Raw genomic sequence first — 26,459 nt, forward strand, 5'->3', positions numbered from 1 at the left:
ACTCAATTGCAAGGACAAACACATATGTCATCTCCCACAGCACCTCCCTCTACAGATGAGGACGCTGAGGGCAGAGAGTGGCATGTCCTTCCCCAAAGCCACCCTCGACTCAGTGGTGGGTCTCATTGTATGGATTCTAGTCCCATCTGAAGCCAAGTCACTCGGCAGCAGGAAACCGTCTACACTGCACACCCACTGTCATGCCCTGGGGGCCATGCGAGTCCAGCGGCTTCCTTGTGACAGCCTGATGAGAACATGCTGTGTGCCAAGTCCTGCCCCAGCCCCGTGCCACACTGCCCCCCGGACCCTGAATTTCACCAGGAAGGAGGTACTGTCCTGGGGGCCATTGACAGAGAAACTCAGGAGACCTCCCAAGGCCCACTGTTAGCAGGCACCAGAGACCCTCTGCAGATGAGGACGAGGGCCATGTTGGCTGAAGGCAGCAGTGGTCCTCCAACCTCCTGCTGCTAGGATTCCCTCCCAGGGCCCAGGGGATGAGGTCTCAGCTTTGTGTTCCATGTCAGTTACAGGGGAAGCCAGGTGGCTCAGAGAGGCCAGGTGACTCATCCAGAGCCACACAGCAGCAGTTAGGGATCTGACTCAGCTCCAGGCCACGCTGCTGCCCATATGTTAGTGTTGACCAGCTTGGCTCCTCAATAGACTCCCTGTCCTGCCCTCACACATAGTCATACCGAAGACTCAGGGTGGGGAGGTAGGGGAACAGGATTTTAAACCAGACTTGGCCCTGGGGCTTCCTCACTCCAGGTGTTTCTTGTGATCTGACAAATTTGGGAAACAGCCCAGGATCTGAGGCACACAGCTACTCCGTTGGCTGCTGCAGTCCCCAAGGGATCAGGGGTCCCCGGAGCACTGGCGGGGCGGGGCCAGGGATGCCGAGCGCCGCCCTGTGCGCATCCCCGCCCAGGGGCGGGCCCTCACCTGGGCGGGCAGGTAGGTAGCTACCTGGTAACCTGGACTGGCCCGGGAGGCTCGGGCGCGCACAGCCGGCCGCGGCTTCGCTGGGGCCCGGAGACGCAGGCAGGGGCGGCCGTCGGGGACTCCTCCCTCTCACCATGGCCGAGAGACGCTTCAAGTTCCTGCAGAAACTCGCCTTCTGGGGCCGGGGCCACCAGTACCACGCGCTGGAGAGGGACGAGGTGGAAACCCTGGTGAGTCTGGGCGACCCGGTGCGGGACGTGCGACCCGACCGCGCACCCGCCCCAGTCCCCCTGCGCGCTGCGCCCCGGGCTCTGGCGGCCTCCTTCCCGGGCTGTCGGAGCAGCAGCACGGCGGGAGCCACCTGCCGGGACAGCACATTTTGCGGATGAGCAAGGGGCCGAAAGCCAGGGACCCAGCAGGGAACCTAAGCCAGGTTTCTGTGATTTCAGAGAATTCACTTCTCCGTCTGCAGACCCAGTCTGCTGGTGGGTTTTAAAAAGGCTACAGGAACCCGAGGGCAGCGGGGATTAGAGGAATCTTTAAAAGGGGGGGGGGGGAAGCCCAACTGTTGAGCAATAGTAGTAAAAATTAAAGTGACCTCCCGGCTTCTCTTCCTATATCATGAATGTGCTTTTAAAAATGTGTGCGTGGACTCTGAGCCTCCAGGGGCCCCTCAGATAAACTAGCAGGGTCCTAGGCCCCAGAGCTTCTCAGGGGGCCAACTGGCCCAGCTGACAAAGAAAGCCCTTCCTGGCTGGGGTCCACCCCTTCCCTTTGCAAGCAGAGCACCCTACAAGATCCAAGGGCTGAGTTTAACTGGCCATTCAACACTGAAGCTTCTGGAAGTCCCTCCCTGAGCTTGCTCAGGAGAAAGACCCTGCAGTGGCCTTCTCACTAGTGAAGAGAACCTCAAGGTTAAATTTGATTTTTAATAGAAGTAATCTGCTGAAAAATATTTGCAACATTTAAATTTTTTTTTGTCCCAAAGAATGCCAATAGTCAATACATTTTGGTTGCATGGTCCTTAAATACGTGGTCATTTACAAAGAGTAGGTGGTAAATCAGTGTTGCCCAGAGAGTTCTGGTGGTAGGGTAGTAAGGACTGCAGACTGCGGGACCCAGTCACTCTTCCTGTGATGAGGTGCGTGGGCATGGATAGGAACTGGTGTTGTGGCAGTTTGCCAAAATCATTTCCCAACCACAACATTCTGTTGAAGGAGTTTGAAGTCATTTGCCAACACGGGTTGCCTTTTCTACTTTTCCTAATTTTTTTTCCATCTTTTGATTTTAGCATCTGGCTGGGTGTTTTGCAAGAACTCCTGATATTAGCTGGCTGTGATCAGGTTGTATAGGATATCCAGGAATTCAGGTACAGGGTCAGTGTAACCCAAATGGAGATGCAGGTTGATCTCTCTGCCAGGTGGACTTCATTCCTCCAAAGCTTTCCAGAAGGGACCCCCAAGGTCGGACAGGTCTCCCACCCGGCTGTGGACCCAGGTTCAGCAGCATCCTGAAGGACCCAGTGAGCCTTGGGTCAGGGGATAATTCCAGTGTGGAGTCTCAGGGAGGCTTGGGAGGCACAAGGCCAGCTGAGGGGCAGGTGTGCTGTCTCCAGAGGTGCTCAGCTCATGTGAACACAGGAAACCCCAATAAAGGGGAGTGGGGAGGGGGATGGGGGAGGGAGCTGGGAGGCACTGTCCTGCCAGGTCATGGCTCCTCCTTAGCTCCCACACTTGTGCCCTCTGAACTCTCTTTCTCAAGAAAGTCTGGAAAAGAAGTACTGTTTGCCAAGATGACCCCAGTCACTGGGCCTCTATGAGCACCTAGCTCACCATTCCTGGATGCCTCTGAGCTGCCCCTACACCTCCCAGCACTTGGCTCAGCTGGAACAGGAGCTACCCCTGAGCACTGGCTGGGGCTCCTCGAGGGCCGCTGCCTGCACGTGACGTTTATTGCAGAGGCTCACAGGTGGGCCAGTTTTCATTCCCACTAAGTCTTGGCCAGTTTTGCCAGGCTCTGGGCTGCAGGTGTGCACAGAACAAAGTCCACTGGGGAGGCCGACAGTCAGCAGAGAAACCAAGAGCTGTTTAATTTCCGACCTGGTGGTCTTGGCTGCAAGGAGAATTTAACAGCAGAGAGACTGGACGGGGGACAGGTGGCCAAGACAGGGAAGGTCCCAAGATAGAGGCATCGGAGGCCAAATTTAAGCACCGTCCTCCTGACTCCAGAGAGGGCTGCCCTGGCTACATTCAGGGTAATGAAAAGGAAGGTGTTTAAGAGACTCCTTGATTCTGTGAATGGAAAAAGCTTCTCTTTGCTGACCTGACATTAAGGGAAGGAGAACGTTGGACCAGAAATTCCTGCTTCCGGGATGACACACGGTGCCAACTCTGGGGAAGCAGTTTCTCCCTCAGGGCTCCCGTCTCTTCCCCAAAGCAGGCTTGGGCTGGTGTCTGTGCTGCCCTCCGGGGCTGCTGAGCCCATTCATCCTCCTGGGCACTCCACAGCAGGCCTGAGTTCCAGCAGATGGACACCTGCCATGGCACCTGCTCATCCAACCCAGATTCCCAGAACTTGCCCAGGGATGGGGTGCTGAGAAAGATGCACATACTCCCTGCCCTCGGGGCATCATGCAAGTGGGCAGGGGTGGGTGCCGAGCCACAGGTTACAGTTGACCACAGTGACAGGTACCTAGGAGCTGTCAAGGAGAAGTGATGTTTAGGATGAATAGAAGTGGGGAGATGGGAGGTGGCACGGCAGGTGGTGGAGAGTTGGAGGGAGACCCAGGCTGTACACGTGGCCCCCAGATCTTTGCTAGGAAGAATCTGGGCTTCATCCATAAAGCGTCGGGACCTCAAAGGGCTTTAAGCCAGGATGTGGCACTTGTCATTTAGAGACGTGCCATACATGTTAGGAGCATGTTACAGAACAGTCACAGGCAGAGTTGTGTTTTACGAGATCACACCCGCTGTAGAGAGACAGAGTACGAGGTGGAATTCTGGGGGCCACACACACATCCTTAGCCTGGCCTTGTCCACACTCAGCAGGAATCATTTGTGATTCTCAAACTTGTGGACATCTTAAGGAAATGGCCTACAGGCCCCAGCATTGTCTTAGGTGCACTGAAGTGTGGCTTTAATAAGAATAGGCAAAAACCTGCAATAAAAACAGCTACATGCTTTTAACTCAGCTATAAAATAAAACTAAGTTTATAATAAAATTATAAACTACAAACATAACGACTTTATTTTAAGGGGACTGGTGATTTACTAAAATTCCATCGGTGATACTGGGTGGCTGGCTTAGTTATGTAGTGCTGGATACCAGACTACCATGTTACGTCCTGTGTTATCTCTTGGGAACCGTGGGCTCCGTCTGGGTGCCGCCTAGTGAGTGCGCCTGTCCCCGGGTCTTGCTGGCTAGGGCCATAGTCTCTCTGAAGGCCACTTCCAAGCTCACCCCGTGGCCATGGGCAGGCCTGTTCCCTCGCACATGGGTCTCCCTGCAGGGCTGCCTGTGACACGGCAGGTGGAATCTTCAAGAGGCCGAGAGAGCATCCGTGAAGAGACGGGCACCACAGCACTTTGTAACTCGGGGAGGGAATGAGGTCTCCTGACTTCTGCCGTCCTCTGCTCATTGGAGCAAGTCCAGGCCCTGTCCACCCTCAACTGAAGGGTTCCACACTGTGCATGCATACGGGGTGGTCAGGGACAGGTGTTTAGGGCTCTCTCAGAGGCAGCCCTCCACAATGTGGAAAGACGTATTTTTGGGATGGTTCAGATAAAAAAGCCAAGCACGCCCGACCTGGAGTCTGCCCAAGCTGTCTGCTGTTGCTAGTGTTTCTGTCGAGCTCTGCTCTTTATTTGGACTCCTGAATCTTGACTTTGATAACCCTCCTGCCAAGATCATCTGTTTTCATGTTTGTGCACAAAATCACACTCAAATAGGCCAGGAATTCGTTTGCTAGTTTGGGAAGATCACCCTAAGTCCTGAACCCACGGCCTGTCAGCGGCAGCCTGCGTATCCCGGTCTGAAAGGCCACTTGGTCACTGCAGAACCCGCGGGTCACCAGCAGGTGAGGAGAGCACTGGGCGCGCCAAGAGTACTTCTTCTCTTGTGCTTGGTTGTGCTTTACTCGTGGTGCTCACCGCAGGGCAGGGTTCTGTGTGTGAGGCCTGGATGTGAGCAGGCCCCTGCTGGTGACTCCGCCCTCCGCATTCAGGTAATTTACACTTGACTCACCAGTTCCACAACTGAGCTGTGGTGACCTGATCCTTCTGCTAGCAGCCTGTGTGGTTGTCATGGGTGCAAGTGTGTGCACCGGTGTCGCATCACGGTTCTGAATTATCAGCTGTGCAGCCTGGGAACTTCCGTCAGTGGGGTCTCGGGGAGCTCAAGGGAGGGCCTTGACCGTGGCTGAAGGCCTCGGAATCTGCGCTCTCTTCCCACCGAGGATCGGCCAGAGAGAGTCAGCGGAACCCGCATTCAGGGGCCTCCCAATCCCAGAGCATTTGCAGGGTATCTTGAGGGCTAATGTGACTGGTGGCCTTGGCAGGGGCTGTAAGTGGCATTGCCAGGCCTGGATGCAGTTGGCCAGCTGGGAGGCAGGAACACGTTCCCAGCCACTGCCTGGGGCACATGGAGAGGAGGGAATGGGATGGCCAGGCCTCTCTCCTGCTGTTCTCCCAGGTCTGGGGCTTGATCTCCGCTCCTAGAAGGACTCCAGCATGATTGGATTGGGCTCCACTGTAATGACCCCGGTCAGGCCCTGTCTGCGATGCAGGCATGTCCTGGGGTCCTGGGGTTAGGCCTCCTGCACAGGAATGGGTGGGGTGGAATGACAGCCCAGGACAAGTTCCTGGGAGGAAATATGTAGAGGGGTGTTTGTCTTGGGGTGCTGCGGCCACAGTGGGGGAATGTGTGGTTTTCCCTGGTGGTTGCAGAGCCTCCTGAGGTCATGCTTATGGAGTCCCTGATGTGCCCCAGGTGCTTGGTGGGGACAGCGCTGGCGGAACAGCATTGCCGTGGGTTTCTGTTGGGCTTTGTTGACCAGCTGAGGGAGGAGGGCCCAGAAGAACACACGTGGTTTGGCCCAAGGTGGACCCAAGTACAGACAGGGACAAAGTGTGAGATTCCTGAATCTGGAGGGAAGGAGACGTGTACGTGGTCACGTGCTCTGGTCCAACCCCGACACGGGGCCTCCCTACTGGACAGTTCTGATTGTTCCATGTGTTGTCCCAGGACAACCCGTGTGCTTCTCAGGAGCTCCCCGTCTTTGGCTCCAGCCAGACTGACTTGGGGCTCCATAAATGCAGGTTGAACCTGAATCTGGGAGAGGACCTGCCGAGGGCACAGTGCAAGTCCTTGAACCCCTTGGCCCGGATCCCCCTGGTGCTGTACCACCCACCCTCGCCACCCGCTTCCGCACACAGATTGCAGGCAGGGGCTCCACTGCCCCAGGATTTCTCCCCAAGGGTTCCTAACACAGAGCCATGCCTCTGTGTCCACAGTGGAGCCTGAACATGCGCCACTGTCACCATCCCGTCTGCAGACTCCACCCACGTGCTGCTCGATGACAGCAGAAGACCATCCAGGATGCATTGCCTGTGCCGTCCATCTCCCACCCTCCCCTGGGGTGCAGTAGTCCCATGGGTCTTCCTTGTCTTTCATGTCCTTGACATTCTTGAAGGTCACAATTTTGCAGACTGTCCTTGTGGTAGGACTCGGGCTATGCATTTATGGTGGGACCGTTTTAAGGCGGTGCCATGTCCTGCTTTTGCCTCTCAGGAGGTAGGGACGCTGTTGTCCCCTAGCCCTTGGCTGAGGTGGTGTCTGCCTTGTCCTCCTCCCCAAAGCTAGTGTGTCCCCTTCGCACGGTAGCATCTCAAGGGGTGACGGCTGAGAGTGTGCGGGTGTCCTCGCTTGCCTGACACCATTGCTGTCCGGTGTTGCCGAGTGGTTTCCAAATTCCATGTCCCTCTGTTTGCTCTCGTTCTGCTCTAAGAAACAGCCCCGCGACGACGGCCATTCACTCGTCACATCACTGTGAGCCCACACCCTCTTTGATTAAACAAGGTCTGTCGCTGTCAATATGTATTCAGTGTGCTCACAGTGTCCCTAATTTGGCCGGCAGAGCCCCCTCCTGGGCCCTCTCGACTCTCCCGAGCACCCTTTGCACATATCATCTCAGCCCTTTTGAGATACGAGGGAATTTCAGGTTCCTCTGTCCCTCCGCTGCCCCAGCGGGGAAGTCGGCCTCTGCTCCCGGGTGCTCTTTGCTGAGGGAGCGTGTGCAGAAATCCAGAGCGGTGGCAGGAGTCTCAGCTGCAGATGCCTCCGGGGGCTGCCTTGGCCTCGGGGCCCTCTCCGGGGTGTGAACCCCGTCAGGCCTGTTTAGTTTTGTATCTGTGCTTCACTTTGGATCTCGACCATCGATTCCAATCCAGTAACTGGGAGTCCACTCAGGCTTCTGGTGCGTTTGTAACTCCCTCGGCTGGATCCCAGCTGCCACGGGGCTCTTCCTGTGTGTAACCAGTCTCCTCATCCATCCCCAGGGACACTGGCCACCACAGCTCAGCCTCCTCTTGTCCCTGACTGCATTGTCCTCTCCGAGCAAGACACACACTCTGGACTCCCTCCGCCCCGTGGGGTGTTCTTTGCTCAGGCTGGTGGCCCGGGGGCGCTCCTGCCCCATTTGCTGCATTTTGAATCTTGTTTCCCCCAATGAAGAACCGCTGGGCAGCCACCCTGAGTTCCTTGAGGTGCTCTTCTCCCTGCCTGCACCCAGGGCTGCAGCTCAGCAGGGGAGGATCCCGACTGGGTGCTGCTCTCTGCCCAGCGCGCCCTCTGCCCTCCGGTCATGGCCCTTACACACTCTGCCCCTCTCCCAGCAGCTCAGCCTCTCCTGGATGGGAGGCCTCTGCCCCTCCTCCCTTGGTGCTGCCCCAGGCGTCACAGAACTGGTTTTCCCCCTTGGAATCAGCAGTTCACACTTGTGGTTTGGGTTCAAGAAGGCACAAAACATGGGGCTGGGGCCGGGGCTCAGTGGTGGAGCGCTAGCCTAGCAGGTGGGAGGCCCTGGGTTCGAGCCTCAGCACCACCTATAGATAAATGAATGAAGTAAAGGTCCATCAACATCTAAGAATACATAAGAAAAAAAGAAGAAGAAGGCACGGAACAGTGTCCTCCAGTCTCTGCCCTCGACCACCCAGCCTCGAGCCCAGAGACAGCCCAAGTCGCAGCGTCCTGTGGATTCCGCCCAAGGTCGGCCTGTATAGGCCTTGGCCTGCTGCTCTGCATAGGCCAGTGTACTCGCGGTGTCCTGGGGCTGCTTCTCCCCTCTCCACCTCCGGTCATGGTTCCACACTTGGGAAACGGGCCTGGCAGTATCCACTGACACTGGACCCTGCCTGCCCTGTGGCCCAGCAGTGCCGAGCCGGGAATGTCCCAGGGGTTATATGCACCAGAACGTTCTCCTGGGAAGGGTCATGGCTGTGGGCTGTCACAGCCCAAGCTGGACATGACCTATGTGCCAACCACACACAAACCACTTGATAAACTGCGGTGTGCCTGTGCAGCGGGAGGCGTGGGACCCTGATGGCAGCAGAGAAGGAATGAGCCTTTAATGGCTCCACCCGGTGGGTCTCGCCAGGACCACGTTCAGCAAGAGAAGCCAGTTCAAGAGCACGAGTCTGACGCTTGCACGGACTTCCAAGGCAGCAGAGCAGACCCCATTGACAGAAGTCCCAGTGTCGGTCACCTCTGAGGAGGTCAGCAGGCAGGAGGGCAGCATGGTGGGCTGGGGAGGCACGGAGCCGGGGGCTCAGAGAGCCGGTTCCTTCCGGGGCAGACAGGGTGGTTTTCCGTTGCTGCTGTAGCAGTGCCACAACTTCGGTGGCTTAAGACAGCACCCAAGTGCCGCTCTGGAGGATGAGGTCCGGCGTGGGTCCCCAGGGCTAACAAGAGGTGTGGGCCGGGCGGGTCCCCCGAGGGACCTGGCTCCTGCCTTCTGCAGCTTCTCCCCGACCCTCCTCTCCCAAGGACCTCGTGGTGACACTGCCCCAAGCCAGGACCCTCTCCCTTCCCAAGGTCCTCGATTTCATCAAGAGTCCTTTTCTCACGCGAGGCGACACGTTCCCAGGGTCCGGGTTGCTGTGCCTGGGCTTTGGGGTGGGAGGGGCCCGGAGTCCAGCTCAGCTTACCTGTCTCCCCGCCTGTCTCCTGTCTCCCCCTCTTTGGCTCCTCGTGGAAGACCCAGGAAGGCGTTTCCCCCTCCATTTCTCCCGTTTCCACAACACCCAACCCACCGAGAGGCTCCTCCCGTTTCCTAGAGCAGTGGCTGGAGCCCCCTGTGGTGCCCACTTCAGCATTTCTTCATCTGTGAGGTGGGCAAAAACCGCATCTGCCTTGAGGGAGGGGGAAACAGGTGGTCAAGGGTGTCTGGCACCCGATGTCACCTCCTTAGTGTCAGCAGGCCTGGGTGGGGTGGCGTTTTATGGCCGATGTCACCTCCTTAGTGTCAGCAGGGCTGGGTGGGGTGGCGGTTTATGGCCACGACCTTCAGTTGGCTGCTGTTGTGCCTCAGGCCTTCTCCTTCCTTATCTGCCCGGCTTCTAGAAGGACTGTGGGCACCAGCTGCCTGGAGACGTCACCCACCCATGGCCTCTAGGAAGCAGAGGGGCCCCCGCCCGGCTTGGTCCCCAGGGTGTTCCTGGGGCCCCGGGCCCTTGTCTCTGTCCCTGGCCTGCTGCCCAGCCCTTTCTCCTCTGCAAGACGGAGGCCCTCAAGGGACCCAGTGGGTGGGCTGAGTGTGACTTCAGCCCAGGCGTCCTGCACTCAGGACACACGGAGTGCCCTGGGGGATTTTCCCACCCTGTGGCCGCTCCCCACTCCTCAGTGGGTCTGGCGTGGGCCATGGCAGGTGGACCTTCACAAGAGACATGCGGCAACTGTGGATTGCTCTGAAGGCCCAGAGGACCCGTTAAAACGCAGGCTGCCAACCCAACCTGCAGCCCCGCGAGGATCGGGTCCAGGACGGGGCCCGGAAAGCTGCATTTCTCAAAGGTTCTAGGTGATGCTGGCCTGAGGTCCACACCGTAAGGACCGCCAGAGTGACGTAAAGCTAGGCAGTTGGCAGGTGTGTGCAGTTGGCAGGTGTGTGCAATTCGCAGGTGTGTGCAGTTGGCACGTCTGTGCCTGGAGGAAGGCAGGTGTGTACCTCGTGGGTGCACTTGTCCTGAGGTCTGTGGTGTCCTGCTCAGCGAAACCTCCGGTTGCTCCTGGTCGTCATGACCCTGTGCTGTCCCCTTCCCGTTCATGGACCTAACAGCTGAGCATTGAGCAATTCTTGAAGGGCCAGGCCGTGTGACTCCCAGGCGCCGGGTTGCTCTCTGCCTCACCGCTCCTTCCAGAACCCGGGCCGAGCACTCAGGCCAGCCAGGGGCCCTGAGTCTCCCAGGCCTTGACTGCTTCTCGGCACCTCCCCACCTGTTCCTCCTGGGACAGAAGGTCCCCCTTCACTCCTCCCGAGCTTTCCCTGGCCCCCTTCCATCTCCCAGGTCCCTGGATTCTGTGACCACGGTCATGAGCATCTCTCAGCTTGCTCACACCTGTGTGGCCCAATGGACACAGGACACACTGTCACATCTGAGTTTCAGGTAAATGACAACTAGCTTTTGAGTATACACATGTCCGGTGTGGTATTTGGCACACCTTATGCCAAAGAGTCAGAAAACACTGTCTGTCCCCAGGGCCTGCGGGGGGCCTGCTGGGCTCTTGTGTGCTGAGCCTGCCACCCTGTTCAGCACCCCAGTGTTCCTGGGTTCTGGAAGGAGAGGCGAGGCAGAGAGAAGCCTGGGAGCCACACGGCCCTGGCCCTTCAAGCACCTCTGGCTCCTAGGTGCCCTGCACTGGGCTCGGGTATCCTGTTTACTATTTCCCATCCCATGGCCTCTGTGCCGTGGTGACCCCTCTGTGCAGAGGAGGAAGCAGGGGTGTGTGAGGATTTGGAAACACATCCCTGCAGCAGCGCCCACCCCAGCTCCCCGGGGTGTAAGTCAGTGTCCAAGGGCATGCAGTCCCTGAGCAGTGGGAGGGCAGCGGGCCGGGCAGGGGAGGCTGCTTGCTGGGAGGCCCCCGCACAGCTCGAGCTGGTGTCCAGCCAGCCGTCTGTCGCAGGGCTGCCTTTGTCCTTTGTGGTTCCCTCGGAGCCCTGAGCTGTGCGCGCTGGTGAAGCTGCTCTGAGGAGTCCCCATGTCCTAGATTGTCCCCTTGGGACCTAGGAAGGCCCTGCTCTGCTCTACCAGCCCCAGCTGCCCACAGAGTCTGTTTGCTGCAAACAAATAATACCTCAGGGTCATAAAGGGAACCCAGAGACCAGAAGTCACGTAGGGCAGGGTTCCATTTATATGAGAGGTGCAGACAGTTAAATCCTCACAGTCAGAAAATAGACCCGCGGTTGCCAGGAGCTGAGGGAGGGGCCGATGGGGGAGAAGACTGCGTGATGGGTACGAGGTGGCAGGGCGAGGTGGCGTCTGTGGCAGCGTGTCGAAGAGGGTGTTTTATCCTGAGAGCGACTGGAGTCTGTCCCGTGTTTCCAACTGTGAGGGGGTGCACTCGGGAGGTTGTGCACTGCGGGGGGTGTGTGCACATGCACACCTGTGACATTCAGTGTCACTCTGCATACTGCATGAAAAGTGAACGGGGTATAGTTATGGCCAGAAAGAACTGGAAAGACCAAGAACAGGTGGGGCTGGGCCCAGGACCCCCCAGGATGGTGGGGGCAAGAACCAAGCACTACGGTTGGCCCAGCAGAACCAGGTCTTGAGAGCTGGGGAGCCTGGCTCAGTGTGTGACCCTCATCTTCCCTTAATGTGCAAGGAGCACATGCTGCTGATGTGAGAAGTAGCCCCAGGAGACAGGAGTCTGTTGAATAAGCCCGGTCCTCACTGCTGCGCTTCCTGGTTTGGGGTTGGGGAGGAGATGACTGGCAAGGAGGAAAGAGGCGCTTGCAACTTCTATCCCAGCTACAGGAAGAAATTGGTCAATACCCCTCCGCCTTTCCTCCTTCCCAGTTTGCAACAACCTGCTGGAAGAGGAAGAGATGACTATCATGTCCTGGATGGCCAAATACCGGGAAGTGTTGCAGAACCACCTACCCTGTCCTGATTCTGAGGTCCCTCTGTGCTATCAGAGCCACCCAGAGCCTCCGGGTGTTCCCTGTGGTCTCTTCCCAGGCCTTTGGCACCCCACAGAGAATACGCAGACTCCCAGAGAGTGGCTGTGAACCCCGACTCTTCTCTTGGGTTGTTTTTAGTGTCTCATAGAACCAGGCTGTGATACCACCTGTTGTCAGCAGGAGGCACTCTCTACAACGCGGTGTCTATGTGACTGAGATACCCATCGGCTCAAGGTCCCAGTTCTAAATATGAAAATTAACACCCTGCTCTGAGGCCTTGCGAGTTCTATTCTGTTAAATAAGTTCGCTAAAAACAGATGCACCAGTAATAGCCCGTGACTGGAAGCAACACGACTGTCCATCCACGGGGGAATGGTAAAGACGTTGTGATCTGCTCGCCAGGTTCAACACTGAGCCCCCTTGGAAATGGGCAAGCCAAGGTTATCTGCAACATCAGGCAGCACCCCCACTAAGGACCCTGAGTAAGAGGCCAGGCACGGAAGAGTCTGTCTGTCACGTGTCGCCCTGTCTGTAGGGTTCACACCCCAGCAAACCCTCCTGTGGTGATGGACAGCGTGAGGGTGGTCTCCCCACGAAGCTGCTTCCAGGTGGCCACTGTCCGTCTCTGTAGGAGGCTGGTCACGGGCGACCTGTGTGTGAGATTCAAGCTGTTCAAGGACAGCACTTCCCACGGGCATGCGATGCTTAAAAAGGCGCCTCGGTGCCACAGACCCCCTTGGCTAACAGTGACCGCTCTTCCACAGATGGATGCACCATGTGAGCTGAAAGCCTCTGAAAAAGAGAGGACGGTCCCAGCTCTGCCACCCAAGGAAGCATGCAAATGCCACAAAGAGGACTTGGCCAGAGCGTTTCACGTAAGGATCGACCCTTCCTCTGACGCTGGTCATGACAGGTTCTTAGACTGAGGGCAGCACAGAGCCCCCAGAGTGCTCTGAATTTCTTGCTTGCAGTTCATCTTCGTTACACTGTTGGGAAGTACTGCCTCCAGGTGGAGTCTCATCAGTGCTGCTGCCACTCGATGGCCCTCACGGGAGGCCCAGTGTCCTTCCACACTCGAGGGTCTGGAGGCAGACAGTCAGGGCCACAGGGCTGGAAAGCAGCACAGAGCAGGGGGGGCCCAGGTGTGGGGTCTCAGCGCCAGCCCTCCACCTCTGGAGTCCCCCCTCCGTCGGTTATGATCCCTGGAATCCTGCCAGATACTTAGACCCAACCTCACAGGAGTCTCAGTGCATTGGAGCCCCCAGCCTGCAAGACAGCGCCGCCCCCAGGGAGCTCCCCTTGGGGGCTGTGAGCCGGGCTGACTTCACTTCTCCCATTTTCTTAGAAAACTGAACAAAAGCCGGGCAGGGGGGGGCACACCCGTCGTCCCAGCAGCTTGGGAGGCTGAGGCAGGAGGATCCCAAGTCCAAAGCCAGCCTGGGCAAGTGAGTGAGACCCTGTCTCAAAATAAAAATAAAAAGGGATGAGGGTGGAGCTCAGTGGTGGAGCACCCCAGGTTCAGTTTTAAAGGGCACGTGTCACCATTCAAGGAAGCTGGAAGTCACTGTTTCGGGCCAGTCTGTTCCCGAGAATCCAGAAGTCTGTCCTAGGTCCTGCAGGCGGCATTCACAGGAGAGGAACTGTTTTCTTCCTCTCCTATATTTTCCCACCTGAAAGCCCGATCGCTTTTCTTTCCCTATTCAGAAGAATCAAGAAGTCAGCCCAGTTCCCCTGTTGCCACCACGTACAGCTTCCTTGTTGACCTTTTAAAACAAGGAAACTTTGCCACCGGCCGCCCATCACCACTGCCCCACGTTATCAGTGACTCTTAATTAGCGCTGTTAGTCTAAGTGACGAGCTCTCAGGAGCATCTGGCACCATGAATGCACAAGACGATCCTTTCAGCAAGTACTGCTGCCCGGGGCAGCCCCCACGGTCTGTTTTCATGACTTTGGTGGCAGTGGGACACGTGGCGTGACGCTCTTTATTGCGCCATCTGCAAGCCTACGTTTTAATGTTGGGATCCCTCACGCTGTGTGCAGGGTCAGTGTTCTCCATCTTGGAACCGGTTTCATCTTGCAAGGTGGAAACTGTCCCTATCAAGTGCCACCCCACCCCCAGCAGCCGCCACCCTCTTCTGCCTCTGAATCTGACATGGCCGAGTCCTACCGTGTCCCCCTAGCCCTGGTGTCTTTAGTTACCCGACCCCTCAAGGTCCATCCTTGTAGCACAAGTCAGAATCTCCTTTCTTTAAAGCCAGCTGACACTCACTGCGTGTGCACCCCAAGACCCCTCTTCCAGCCACCCGCCCGTGGGCAGGGGGTCGCTTACGTCTCTGTGTGGAGTGCCGTGTGCAGACCTCCCGGAGACCCACGTCCAGTTTTCTTGGTGTTTGGACCTGGCAGTAGGATTGCTGGGCCTGAGCTAATTCTGTGCTTAATTTTTGGAGGAAATGTCAGGTTACATTCCCAAGGCTCATGTTTAAACTCAGGAAAGCCCTGCTTCTGCGCTCCTCCGTCCACACACCTCTGCAGTCCCGTTTGCTGACGCTGGGGCCCAGTGCCCTCTCTCGGCGGTCATCGTAGAAGGAACCCTGTGGTCTTACCGAAAAAGTCTGTGCCTGTCCCTGCCCGCTCTGCCCCATCTGCTGGGGTCTCTGAATAAGTCCCCTCTCTTCTGGGGATGACCCCACCCTCCTCGTCCCTGCAGAAGTGGCCGGCTTTCCCATGGGGTCTGCGGCTGGGGCTCCTCAGTCCTGGCGGGACCCTCCGTGAGCTGGTGCTGGGCCGGCCCCTTCCAGGTGGACTTGGACAACGGACTGTCGGAGTTTGCGGTGACGCAGCGCAGGCTGGTCCACGGCTGGAACGAGTTTGTGGCTGACAACGCGGAGCCCGCGTGGAAAAAGTACCTGGACCAGGTAGGCCCACAGGTGCCCGGGCCGGGCAGGTGGGGCCTCTGGGCACTCTGTAAATATTGACCGAGGGTGTCTTGGACAGGCCCTGCCTGGGGCTGGGGTGTGTGCTCTACAAGATAAACAGTCTCCCGCCCCCCTGCAGCCTCCCTGAGCTGGCAGGAGGCACCCTGAGTGGTGACCAGAGGCCCAGCGCTGTGATCGTGAAGGATATTGATGACACTCGGGGCTCCTACTGTGGCCGGGCCCACTTGGTCCCCCTCCTCCTCGTTTTGCAGAGGGGAGAGTGGAAGACAGAGACACTGACCTATTTCCCCGGGGTGTGTAGGGATGTCAGAATTAGGAAATAAAATCACAGGTGCCCCGCTCAGACTGAATCTCATGGAGATAGACGACAGGCAGTTTGGAGGTGTGTCCGTCTGTCCCGCTGGACCTAACTACACTTCTTAACTGGTCCTTGTTCATCTGAGATTCACATTTAACTGGGTGTCCCATATTTTATCTGGCAAACCGACCCTAAAGTCACACAGAGAAGAAGGGGTGACGCTGACGGCACAGCCAGGCTCTGGCTCCAGAACGCTGGGCCTTAGCTGTAACCTGGTGCTGACGAGGCCAGCAGGAAGCGGGAGCAGGGGACAGAGCCCTCCGTGGGCTCCAGGAGGTCAGGAGGCCTCGGGGACGAGGTTGCCTGGTTCCACGGCTCCCCACTCCCTGGCTCCTGGGCCCCTGGGCTCAGCGGCCTTCCCTCTGGGCCCGTGTCGGAGGCTCTGCGTTGGCAGTTCCGGGACCAGTCGCTGTCCTCACAGCATTCTCCATCTCCTGTCCTAGTGGCCCCTGCTGCTCCCTGGGTCACTCTTGGGGCCCTGAGGGTGAGCTTCATGGACGCACTCTGGCACCAAAACAGGTTCCCAGCCGGGCGGGTGATGGCGGCCCTCAAGCCTCCCAGAACCCTAGTGTTGGGAAGAGGGAGAGGGTCCTCTTTCCCTCCCACCAGGGGCTCGCCGCCGTGGCCAGCCAGGGCCTTCCAGGGTGACATGTCAGACTCCTTACAGCGAGGACCTGCTCGTCCGTCACACCCTGTGGGCTCAGGCCGGCCTCTGTGGGCGCCTGCAGGGACACGGGGCTGAGGATGGCTGGGGCTCCCAGGGTCCTGGACTCAATTCTGTCTGTCTGTCCAGCTCCTGCTGTGCGCCAGGGGTCCGCCTCTGGTGACAGGGACTCTCCTCCTCCTGAGGCAGCCTTCTGCCATCTCATGGGTTACCACTGGGAATTGGGCCCTTATGGACCCAAGACATAGGGCCCCGGGGTAGGTAGATTGGAGTGGGACGGCCGGGGCTGGCCGTGTAGCTCAGTGGAAGGGCTCTTGCCTGCCTGTTCCATTTCTAGCACCACAAAAACGAAACAAAACAACAACAACAAAAGTCATGGATTAGAATCGGATGGCCCGGGTCAAATCCCGGTCTCCAGTCCGTAGCTTTGGACGAGTTACTCAATCCCTCTCCCGTGGACCTAAGCTTTTCCTGGTGAGAAAATGAGAGTGATAAATGCCGACGTTGTGCAGTTTACCAGGAAGCAGGCTGGCACGGTCCGTGCGCGCTGGAGCTCAGCCCAGCCTCCTGCCCCTCTGCACGGTGGCCCCCCTCCCTGGCCGGGCACAGCCGTTTGGCTGGAATCAGGCTGTTCTCCGAGACGTGGTTCCCGGGCCACTCAGTTCCTCTGAGCGCCTCGGTTGCTGAATTCCAGGCAGGGATACTCGAGGGCACCTCGTCCTGAGCCATTTCCCTGCCTGGAACACGGCGCTCCGTGGCTGGTTTGCTAGAGTTGGGGTCTGACCGAGCCGACCCACTGCCCTTGGGTGCTGTGTCCCTGAAGTCACTCTCAGAGGCCCTCAGAGTGAGCGGGTGGTTTGTTTGCACACGGAGGACGTCCCCCTGGTGAGGAAGGCTGTAGTTCTGTCCCCTGAGGTCTGTCTTGGACCCAGTGGTGCAGGTCTCGGGGTTTTGTGGGAAGTTCTGCCGCTGTCCTGGCTGCCGACCGCACTTCCTGTGGTCAGCGGTGGGTGTGGGTTCACGGGCCCTGGCTGCGAGGTGTGTGTGGTTCTCTCTGAAGGTGTGAAGAGGCCAGCCCAGCCCTGGGAAGGAGGATGAGGCAGACTTCCCCTTGGATCAAGGCCCTGATCTGGGGCCACTCTCTGGAACTCAGGTGGCCACTGTCCTGTACTCAGTCAGTGGTGACCCTTCCTAGTCAGTCTGGCTCTCCTGGTGGTCACCATTTATAGATACCTACTAGGTGCTGGCCAGTGGGCAGGCCATGTACCCTCATGGCCACATATGTCACCAGCCAAGAGCAGGCTGAGGCCTGGCAAAGTCAGGGGCTGCAGGAGGTTCTGGTTGGGTCACGGTAGAGGCTCTCAAATTCCTGAGACCAGGCCCAGCATGCCACACGTTCAGACCAGTTCTGGGTCCTGAGAGGACGAGGAACCTCAGGACAGATGTGGGCTGAGTCCTGGGGAAACGGCTTGTAGCAGTCAGTGGAGGCGATGGGTCAGATCATAGGAGGATGCAGCTGAGAAGGGGAAATGTCTTTGTGCTGCTCCTTCTTAAAGGGTCTAACAGTTGGGGAGGCCAGCTCAGGGCTGCTGGCATGCCACCCCCAAAGAGCTCTGTCCCTCGTGCAGGGGAGAAGCACAGGGGGACCCTGGGGGTGAGGGTGGGCTTGGAGCCCTTCACACACCCCTCTGGCACGAAGCTGAAGCACTTCTCATGAGCAGCAGGAGTGACACATTTGATCCCATTTCCCTTTGTGCCTTGGCTGTTGGGAAGCCCAGGGTCCAAAACGTAGCCCAGCTTTAAACCACGGTGACCTGCTCTGACATTCGAACTCTCCTCTGTCCTGACCTGTGCCTTGCTCTTTCCCGTCCTGTGTCTGTAACATGAGCTCCGTCGAGTGTCTGTAAAGTGAAGGGGCAGAGGCAGAATCAGTAAGTGAACGTGCTTGGGGGACCTTTTCGGAGCGCCTGTTCAGAAGGGGACACCATTGCAGCCCACAGAGGCAGTTGTAGGAGCAGATTGGTGTCCAGGCTCGGGTGCTTGTGATGTCCAGGGCTGGGGGTCTGTGTGGCCGTAGTGGGCCAGGCTTGCACTCTACCACGTGGAGAGGTGGAAGGTGAGACCGAGGCTCAAAGGCGGGGCCAGGGTCTGGCTGGGGACAGCATCAGGATAGCCCTCAGTGGTGGACTTTCAGGCAGGGAGAACCTGGGCTTGGGTGGCCCCTCCTCCAGCTCTCGGTCAGGGTCAGGGAAGCCCGGCCTTGCCTGAAGCCCGAGTCACCTGCTGTCCCCAGGTGAGAGGCCCAGGCTGGCCTCTGACACGAACAGCCTGCCTGTCCCTCTCGTGTCTTGCAGTTTAAGAACCCCCTGATCCTGCTGCTGCTGGGATCTGCCCTGGTGAGCGTCCTCACCAAAGAGTACGAGGACGCGGTCAGCATCGCCGTGGTGAGTGTGCGGCGTCCGGCTCCCGGCCAGGGCTGCCCAGGGCGGCCCGTCTCCGCTCCCAGGGGAAAAGAGCTGGCTGTGAGCCAGAAACACAAGTGGACAGAAAGAAAGCCGGTCCACGCCTGCTGTCCCCCGTACCGAGGCGCGAGCTGGCCGGTCCTCCTGGGCGGACAGGAGGTGGCTAGGAGGAGGGGGCAGTGGACGCTTTACCCTGCCCCTGGGGTGGGAGGGCTGATCGCGAGCTGCGCGGGTCCACCCTACCAGGCGTGGCTGCCCCGGCCCCACCACCCTGAGATAACCCCCTTTAAAAAGTAAGGTGCGCCTCGTAAAAGTTTTTATTCAGGTGAGAGTCACATAAACCCTGGGTCATTTTAAAGTGACCGATTCAGAGGATCATAGTCCACTCACTTCATTATGCAGCTGTCACCTCTGTGGAATTCCAAAGCTCTTTCCTCGGCCCCAGAGGACACCGGTCCCTACCAGCAGTCCCTTCCCGCTGCCGTCCCCTGAACCTGCTGACCACCAGCCTGCCTGGTCCTGGGGTCCGCCTGGTCCTAGGAATGGAGCCACGGTGTGAGAGCTGCTGCTGGCCGCCCCTGATGGCTGGCACCCACTTTCTGTCTGTGCAAGTTGTTCTTTTAAAATCAAAGGCAGATCCGTCCCACGCAGCCCAGCTTCTGTGTAGGGGGCTGCGGTGCGACCCTCATCTGCAGGCGTGGGACCCGTCTTCCACGTGTCATTGAGAGCAAAAATGGCAGTTTACAAAAGAAGACGCCCGTGTCACATGATGTCATGTTGTGTCTATGCAAAAAAATCTAGATGGGGACCCTGATACGGGTCCCCCAGGAAGTGGGATCTAGTGGGATTTTTCTGATCTTGGTGCAGGGTGGGAGGGGACCTTGTCTGTTTCCTGAATTTCCACACAGTGAGCTTAATTCATGAAAGGAAGTATGTCTGGAAGGCCCAGCCTCCCCGGCCTCCCGGCCTCCTGGCCTTCCCAGCCTCCCCGGCCTCCCCGGCCTCGCTCATGCCTGTTTCCTCCCCTGCAGGCTGTGCTCATTGTGGTCACTGTGGCCTTCATCCAGGTGTGTATTTCCAGTCCCTGGCAGGGTGGCCTGGGCAGGGGGTGCTTGTGGAGCGCCCCCCTTTGAGCAGCATGTCCAATGTGATTCCTGCCAGGAGTATAGGTCGGAGAAGTCTCTGGAGGAACTCACCAAGCTGGTTCCCCCAGAATGTAACTGGTAAGTCTGGGCTTCCCTGGACCCTCGGGCTCATCACAGGAGCCCCGGGGGAGGGGGGGCGGGGGGGGGGGAGGCTGGCAAGCTCGGCAGGTGCTCGGCAGAAGTCGTATTCTTGTGCTGTCCATCTGTCCGTCAGGAGAACCATATCCCACCAGGAGTTACGAGACCTGGTCTCCGTCTCGACAGCTGGTGGCTGTGTGGCCTCGGGCATGTTGTTCAACCTCTCTGGGCCTCAGCTCCATCATCAGTGTATAAATCGGGGTTCTCAGCCTGGGGGCTACAGGGGCAGGAGTGGCTTTGGGTAGAGCCCGGGAAACAGTGGATCATAGTCCCCTCACTGCATTAAGCAACTGTCACCTCAGGGGAGAGGGAGGGAGGGTGACTCTGAGGAGGTTCGGACCCAGGGCCGGGTACTCCTGGCCCACAGGACAGCCGCTGGCCTGGGTGGCCTGGGAGTGTGAGCACGGGGCGTTTGCCCAGCAGCCCCCGGAGCCTCTTGCCTGCCTGGACGCTCCCAGCTGACAAGTGCTGTCCCGCTGCACTTACCAATGATGTCAGAGGAAAAGGCTGTCCTTCCTGGGCTCAGTGCAGCGTGGTGCTGTAGAAGCTTCCGGAAAGGTCCTAGACCTCACGGCACAGCACCCCCGCAGCATGTGCCTGCCGAGGACTTCAGATGCGCTGGGCGACGGAGGAACGGGGTCTTCGTTCCACTTTACTGTAGTTCCGTAAGCACTGGGCGCCTCGGCCAGCGCCGGCCAGGAACGGCCACCAGGGCCCTTCCTCTGAGGACTGAAAGGAAGCTCGCGGGCAAGGAGGGGGCAGTGGCCTCTTCTGAGCTGGACTCCTGTTTGTCTCCTTGTAAAAAGCAGAGCTTCCGCGAAGGGCCAGGTCTCTCCCTAACCCCTGCTGAGGTGGCCGCCGGTGCAGGCTGAGCGCCATCCCCGACGGGCGCTGTTGCTTGAAATAAGGCGACGGGAGTCCACCCCGACCGGGCACGGACACTAGAGGACCCAGACGTGTGGCACCTCCCTGTGTGCTGAGGGGCAGACCTGGGGAAGAGCCTTGGGCATGAGTTGCAGCCCCGGGCAGCAGTCTGGACACTAGTGGGGGACAGCCATCTCCCTGGGACCAGCACTCCAGGGAGTGTGAGCAGAGACACAGGCAGAGGGGGACAGGAGGAGGACAGCGCCGGGCATGAGGGAGGAGAGCCAGCCCGAAGCGCCGCCGGGGACAGTGCCGGCCATGGGCCCCCTCGTCAGACCAGCCGGGCAGCTGCAAGCCCAGACGTGCCAGGGCCGCGTGCGCGAAGGGGACGTGGGTGGTTCGTGTGGTCTGATGACCCGAGCTGAGGGTCCAAGCACCAGGCTGGGCCTGCAGGGGAGCCGTCACATTACTGCTGTCCCCAGAAGCCACTGCTAAAGGAACCTCGTTTCCCAGAGCAGCAGGGACGGCAGCCGGGGGAGCGGGAAGAGCACTGAAGAGGTCGCAGAGCCCTGGCCAGAGGGGCACGGCCATGCAGGCCCTTCCAGTGTCGCCTCTGTCCCCGTGCAGTCACCCCATGTTTATTGAGCACCTGCTGTGTGCCCGGGGAGACTGCACTGAGGTGACAGCGTGGCCGGAGTGGGACGGCCCGGCCTCGGGGAGCTCAGGAGGGACGTTGGACGTGTGTTCCCCGAGGAGGAAGGGGAAGCTCTCCATAGCTGTCACCAGCTGCCTGGCCCTGACATTTGTGGAGGAGCTGACATTTAGTTGGGGCCCGAGGAAAAGGAACCAGCGACGGGAGAACGGCAGGGTCAACAGGCGGGTCTTCCAGAGGCGCTCTTGGCTACGAGGAACAGGAAACTCATTCGTTCAGACCACAAGGAAATTGAATTGTCTCACAGCAAGGGATCTAAGGCCGGGACGGTGCAGTGAGCTAGTTCATCTGGCACCAAGGGCCTGGTCTCTTCACCCCTTTGCTCTGCCATCTTGAGCTCATTAGCTTTGTTCTCTGCAAGGCCCCCTCATGGTCCCAAGAAGGCTGCCACAGCTCCAGGTTTCATAGCCAAACATGCCAAGGTCCCACAGGAGAGGCTCTGTGTGTGTGTGTGTGTGTGTGTGTGTGTATACACAGAGTGAGGAAAGCCTTGTCACAAGCCCCAGGGGCCAGGGTTGCATAAGTGTCCATGTCTAACCCTGTTACAGGTGGGAGATGGGACCACCTGCTGATCTTAGCCAGGGAGGACCTGCTCCTAATGGCTGTGGGAGAAGGGTGGATCCTGAATAAGGTCCAATTCTGTACACAAGGAGGAACGTCCACCCATCATTCAAAGCCTGCCAAGCCCCTTAAGACTAGAAGGTGCCGGGTGTGTTCAGGATGGGATGGGATCAGGAGCAGGAGTGGCAGGTGGTGGCCCCGGCTGGAGGAACTCTTCAGGACTTGGGGTTTGATTCCCAGGTCCTGGGAGAGGCTTGGAGTTTGGAGCAGGAGGGAGCAGCGGCCGGCCTCCCGCCTGGCTGCCAGGTGTGGGGGGACCTGAGGGGGGCAGAGGGAGGCAGGAGGCCACGGGACAGCTGGGCCGAGGCGGGTGGGACTCCAGGGGAGCCCGTACCGCACAGCCGACCGTGTCCCAGGGCAGGTGACTGTGCCCTGGGAAAGCGGCCCTGGGTGTTGGGGCACCTAGGCTGCCCTCCAGCTCTGCCCAGCCTGTCCCCCAGCCTCTGAGCTGGCTCTGCCCCCCAGCAAGTGGCATCTTCTCTAAGCGCAGGAGGTGGCCTCATTAGGAGGCCTTACAAGGGCTGCCCTGCCCTGCGGAAGCTTCCGGAGAGCCGGCAGCCTGGCCTTGCTCCAGGCAGAGTACACGGCAGGAGCCTCACTGCTCAGATGAGGTCCAGGGTCCTCAAGGCTTTTGGTGTCCCCAAGTTTAAAGAATAACAAGACCCTGAAGCGGCGAGGGCTTGCCCGCGAAGGGGAGACACGCGCCCCTGCCCTTGCTGCGTCCATCCGGGGGCGTCAGAGCCAGTGTCCCCACGCGGCCGTCTCTCCCGCCCCCGCAGCGTCCGGGACGGGAAGCTCCAGCATCTGGTCGCCCGAGAACTGGTTCCCGGGGACGTCGTGTCCCTCTCCGTCGGAGACCGGGTCCCCGCCGACATCCGCCTCACCGAGGTGAGCTCGGGGACTGCGGGGACACCCCTGCCCCCACATGCACCAGTCAAGGAAGCTGAGCGCTGCGCCCTCGGGCCCCGTTCACAGGTCGCACGCTCCTCTTAGTGCAGTGACCCCGTCACCGGGGCTCCCCAGGGCCCCGGCCCACAGCCAGCTGTGGTCTGAAACTCTGGGTCACTGTCCCCACGCTGCCTCAGAGCTGAATGCCAGCCACTCATTGTCCTTGTTCCACTCACTGCTGGTCCCCACTGCTGATGTCCACTGCTAATATCCACTGCTAATGTCCACTGCTGGTCCCCACTGCTGGTCCCCACTGCTAATGTCCACTGCTGGTCCGCACTGCTAATGTCCACTGCTGGTCCCCACTGCTAATGTCCACTGCTGGTCCCCACTGCTAATGTCCACTGATGGTCCCCACTGCTGGTCCCCACTGCTAATGTCCACTGATGGTCCCCACTGCTGGTCCCCACTGCTGGTCCCCACTGCTAATGTCCACTGCTGGTCCTCACTGATGGTCCCCACTGCTGGTCCCCACTGCTGGTCCTCACTGATGGTCCCCACTGATGGTCCCCACTGCTGGTCCCCACTGCTGGTCCCCACTGCTGGTCCTCACTGATGGTCCCCACTGATGGTCCCCACTGCTGGTCCCCACTGTTGGTCCCCACTGCTAATGTCCACTGCTGGTCCCCACTGCTGGTCCCCACTGCTGGTCCCCACTGATGGTCCCCACTGATGGTCCCCACTGCTGGTCCCCACTGATGGTCCCCACTGCTGGTCCCCACTGCTAGACCCCAGGCAGCGCCGGCGTCTCCCTGTGGACAGACCCATAGCAGCTGGGCCTGGCGCCAGGTGGGCTCCCCCTCTGTCTCTATGCCCAGCGCTAGCCCTCAGCGTCTGCTGTGTGTCTGGGGCGTGTGGGTCCATGGAGAAACCACTGTCACGTGGCCAAGCCCTGTCCACAGGTCCACTGGGAAACACTGCTCTGGGAGGCCTCGTACCACAGGGGCTCCTCCAGGAAGCCAATAAGGCTCCTGACCACCTCAGGTGACACTGTAGGACAGGAAGAGGCCACAAATGAAGGCGGTTGGTGCCGTAGGCCTGAGCTTGAGCCTGGGTTTGAACCCTGTCTGTAATCCAAGCTGTGTGACCTTGAGAAAGTCACTTAAGGTCTCTGTGCCTCCGTTTCCTCCTGTTAAAGAGGGTGATGATGCCCACAGGGTGGTTGTGGATGCAGAGTGCCCAACATTCCCTGGCAAGGGCGCAGACGGCAAGCCTGCCTGCCGGGAGCCAGGGACCCTGGTTGGCGCCCTGACCCTGTGTCTCCCAGTGTATGCCTCGAGGGATTTGCCTCTCAGAGCCTCAGTTTCTTCTTTGTCTCTGGCTCCCAGGGTCACTGTGAGGATGAGACGCGCTGTGGCCTGACGTGGGACGTCGGCGGCTGAGCGCAGCCTCACGGTCCCAGGTCTCTGCAGTGGGTCTTGAGTTCTGAACGACGTCTGCTACTTCAGCGGGCTCCCTCCTGCCCTGCTCGTGGGGAATCAAGTTGTCCCCTGTGTGTGGATGAGGCCATGCCGTCCATCCGTGCTTTTTGGGTTCCCAGTTGCTACTCCCCTGGACAGTGGCGCTCTGTTCACCCCGGGGAGCGTCTGCCAGCCCCAGGCTCCGTGGTCCAGCTTTACTGGACGCGCACCTCAGGCCCAGGCAGGTGCAGGAGGCACTAGGTTTACAAAGCTCTTAAACTGACCCACGCCTCTCGCACTGTCCATGGGGAGAGCAGGCGCCGTCTTCTCCTCCCTGGTCAGATGGGCGGCCTCGTGGCTCAGCAGGAAGCGGGCCCCGCTCGCTGTCCCTGCCCCGAAATGAAGACAGAACTCGGGGGGGGGGGTGGACAGCGCTGCAGCCACGCTCCATGGAAGTGTCTGACAGTGCCAGGTGCCCCGCCGGGGGGTGGTACCTCCTTCTCCTTCCTGGGGGCGTGGGTGTGGCCCTGCCCTGTGGGTGCTCCTGCCGTAACCTAACGTCAGAGTGTCCCTGGAGGACCTCGCTCCCTGTGACCACAGTGAGCTCCCTGAGGCTGGGCAGCTCTCAAGAAAAGAGGTCCACTTTGGCCCATGGTTCGGAGGTCAGGGTCAAGGGCTGCGTCTGGTGGTGGCCTTCCTGCTGGCAGAGTCCCAGGGCACCCCGGGGCGTCAGATGGCAAGAGGGGGGCGTGTGTGTCTCTTCTCATGCTGACCCTGCCTAGTCCTGTCCCTCGGAGGCCACCTCAGAACACAGGCAGATCAGGTTCCCCCCCCTTAATACCTCACTGTGGGGTCAGAGTTCAGCCCTCGGGGACCCTGAAGCCGTATCCAAACCAGAGCACTCGGTCACAGTCATGGAGCAGGACTGTAGGGACCCTCAACTGCGGGCGGGGTCTGGGAGGAGGTCCAGGGGCTCTGGGAAGCTGTTCTGGAAGAACCAATCCTCGGTGATCTCTAGTTACGTGGGCATTTCCGGTAGCTTTGAGGACGGCAGGAGGCAGGAAGCCGGGAGCCAGGGACCCTGGTCCCAAGCTCCTCTCGCTCCCGGGGCGGGGAGGCCAGACTCTGATCCTCATTCCCTGAGCTGCGGCCCTTTGCTGTTGGACTTCTGTTAAGGTGCTGGGTGCCACCAACGGGCATCAGTGCCAGAGGGGAGCTCCACGGGTCTCCTCTTGTCCCCCAGGTCACAGACCTCCTGGTGGACGAATCCAGCTTTACTGGGGAGGCCGAGCCATGCAGCAAGACGGACACCCCCTTGGCAGGCGGGGAGGACCTGAGCTCGCTGACCAACATCGTCTTCATGGGCACCCTGGTGCAGTGTGGGAAGGGCCAGGTAAGCCCTGGGCTCCCGGGGCCTCCCCGTGCCCAGCCTCGCTCCTCCCTTGACACCTCTCTCTCCCTCACCCTCTCCTGGACACAGGGGGTCGTGATCGGAACAGGGGAAAAGTCTCAGTTCGGCGAAGTGTTTAGGATGATGCAGGCGGAAGAGGTAAGGGGCGGGGCTCTGGGTGGTGGTGGGCTGGGCCTGGGTCTGAAACTGCCCTGGGTGCAGACTGGCCCTGCCCAGCCTGGGGACGGAGGCGGGCGCCGTGTGAGCGTAGTTTTAGTTTAATTTCATTTTAGAACATTGATCAGGGTGCTCACCATGATGTGACTTTCAGACGCCAATGGGCACCGACCTTGAGGGCAGAGGCCAGTGGATGGCCCTTGTGTGCTCTGTGTGACTGTCACTCAGAGCAAGCTATAAGACAGCAAGGGCACGCTGTGGGGTCCGTCTACTAAGCCCGTCGTCCTCTCCCCTTCAGACACCTAAAACCCCTTTGCAGAAGAGCATGGACAAGCTGGGGAAGCAGCTGACGCTCTTCTCCTTCGGCATCATTGGTGAGTCAGGGGGTGCCCTGCTGGGCCCAGAGATGGGGAGCTGTCCTGGGGCAGGGCACCTGGTGTCCCTCGAGGATCTTGCTGCTCAGATGCATGAGGCTGGGGTTGGGGTCAGGGACGCTCCAATGGCAGCAGGAGGTTTCGCCTCAGAGC

General features: G+C 59.3%; 1 protein-coding gene across 2 annotated transcripts in view; it reads left to right on the plus strand.

Moving 5' to 3' along the window:
• Positions 1–878: 878 nt before the first annotated feature.
• Positions 879–26,459, plus strand: part of Atp2c2 (ATPase secretory pathway Ca2+ transporting 2) — a 47,029-nt gene continuing 21,448 nt past the window's right edge. The window contains exons 1-10 of one of the 2 annotated variants that reach the window (XM_046434606.2): positions 879–1,169; positions 12,880–12,990; positions 14,916–15,032; positions 18,430–18,519; positions 19,569–19,604; positions 19,699–19,760; positions 22,797–22,905; positions 25,609–25,758; positions 25,846–25,914; positions 26,231–26,306. In XM_046434606.2, the coding sequence (XP_046290562.1) occupies positions 1,074–1,169; positions 12,880–12,990; positions 14,916–15,032; positions 18,430–18,519; positions 19,569–19,604; positions 19,699–19,760; positions 22,797–22,905; positions 25,609–25,758; positions 25,846–25,914; positions 26,231–26,306 (916 nt within the window). In that variant the 5' untranslated portion in view covers positions 879–1,073. The remainder of the gene's footprint in view (positions 1,170–12,879; positions 12,991–14,915; positions 15,033–18,429; positions 18,520–19,568; positions 19,605–19,698; positions 19,761–22,796; positions 22,906–25,608; positions 25,759–25,845; positions 25,915–26,230; positions 26,307–26,459) is intronic. The other variant, XM_058575832.1, reaches the window with a different exon arrangement.

Source organism: Marmota monax, unplaced genomic scaffold (genome assembly GCF_021218885.2).
Source record: "Marmota monax isolate L192 unplaced genomic scaffold, Marmota_monax_Labrador192_F-V1.1 WCK01_AAM20220418_F8-fsc00024, whole genome shotgun sequence".
In the NCBI taxonomy this organism is placed as follows: Eukaryota; Metazoa; Chordata; class Mammalia; order Rodentia; family Sciuridae; genus Marmota; species Marmota monax.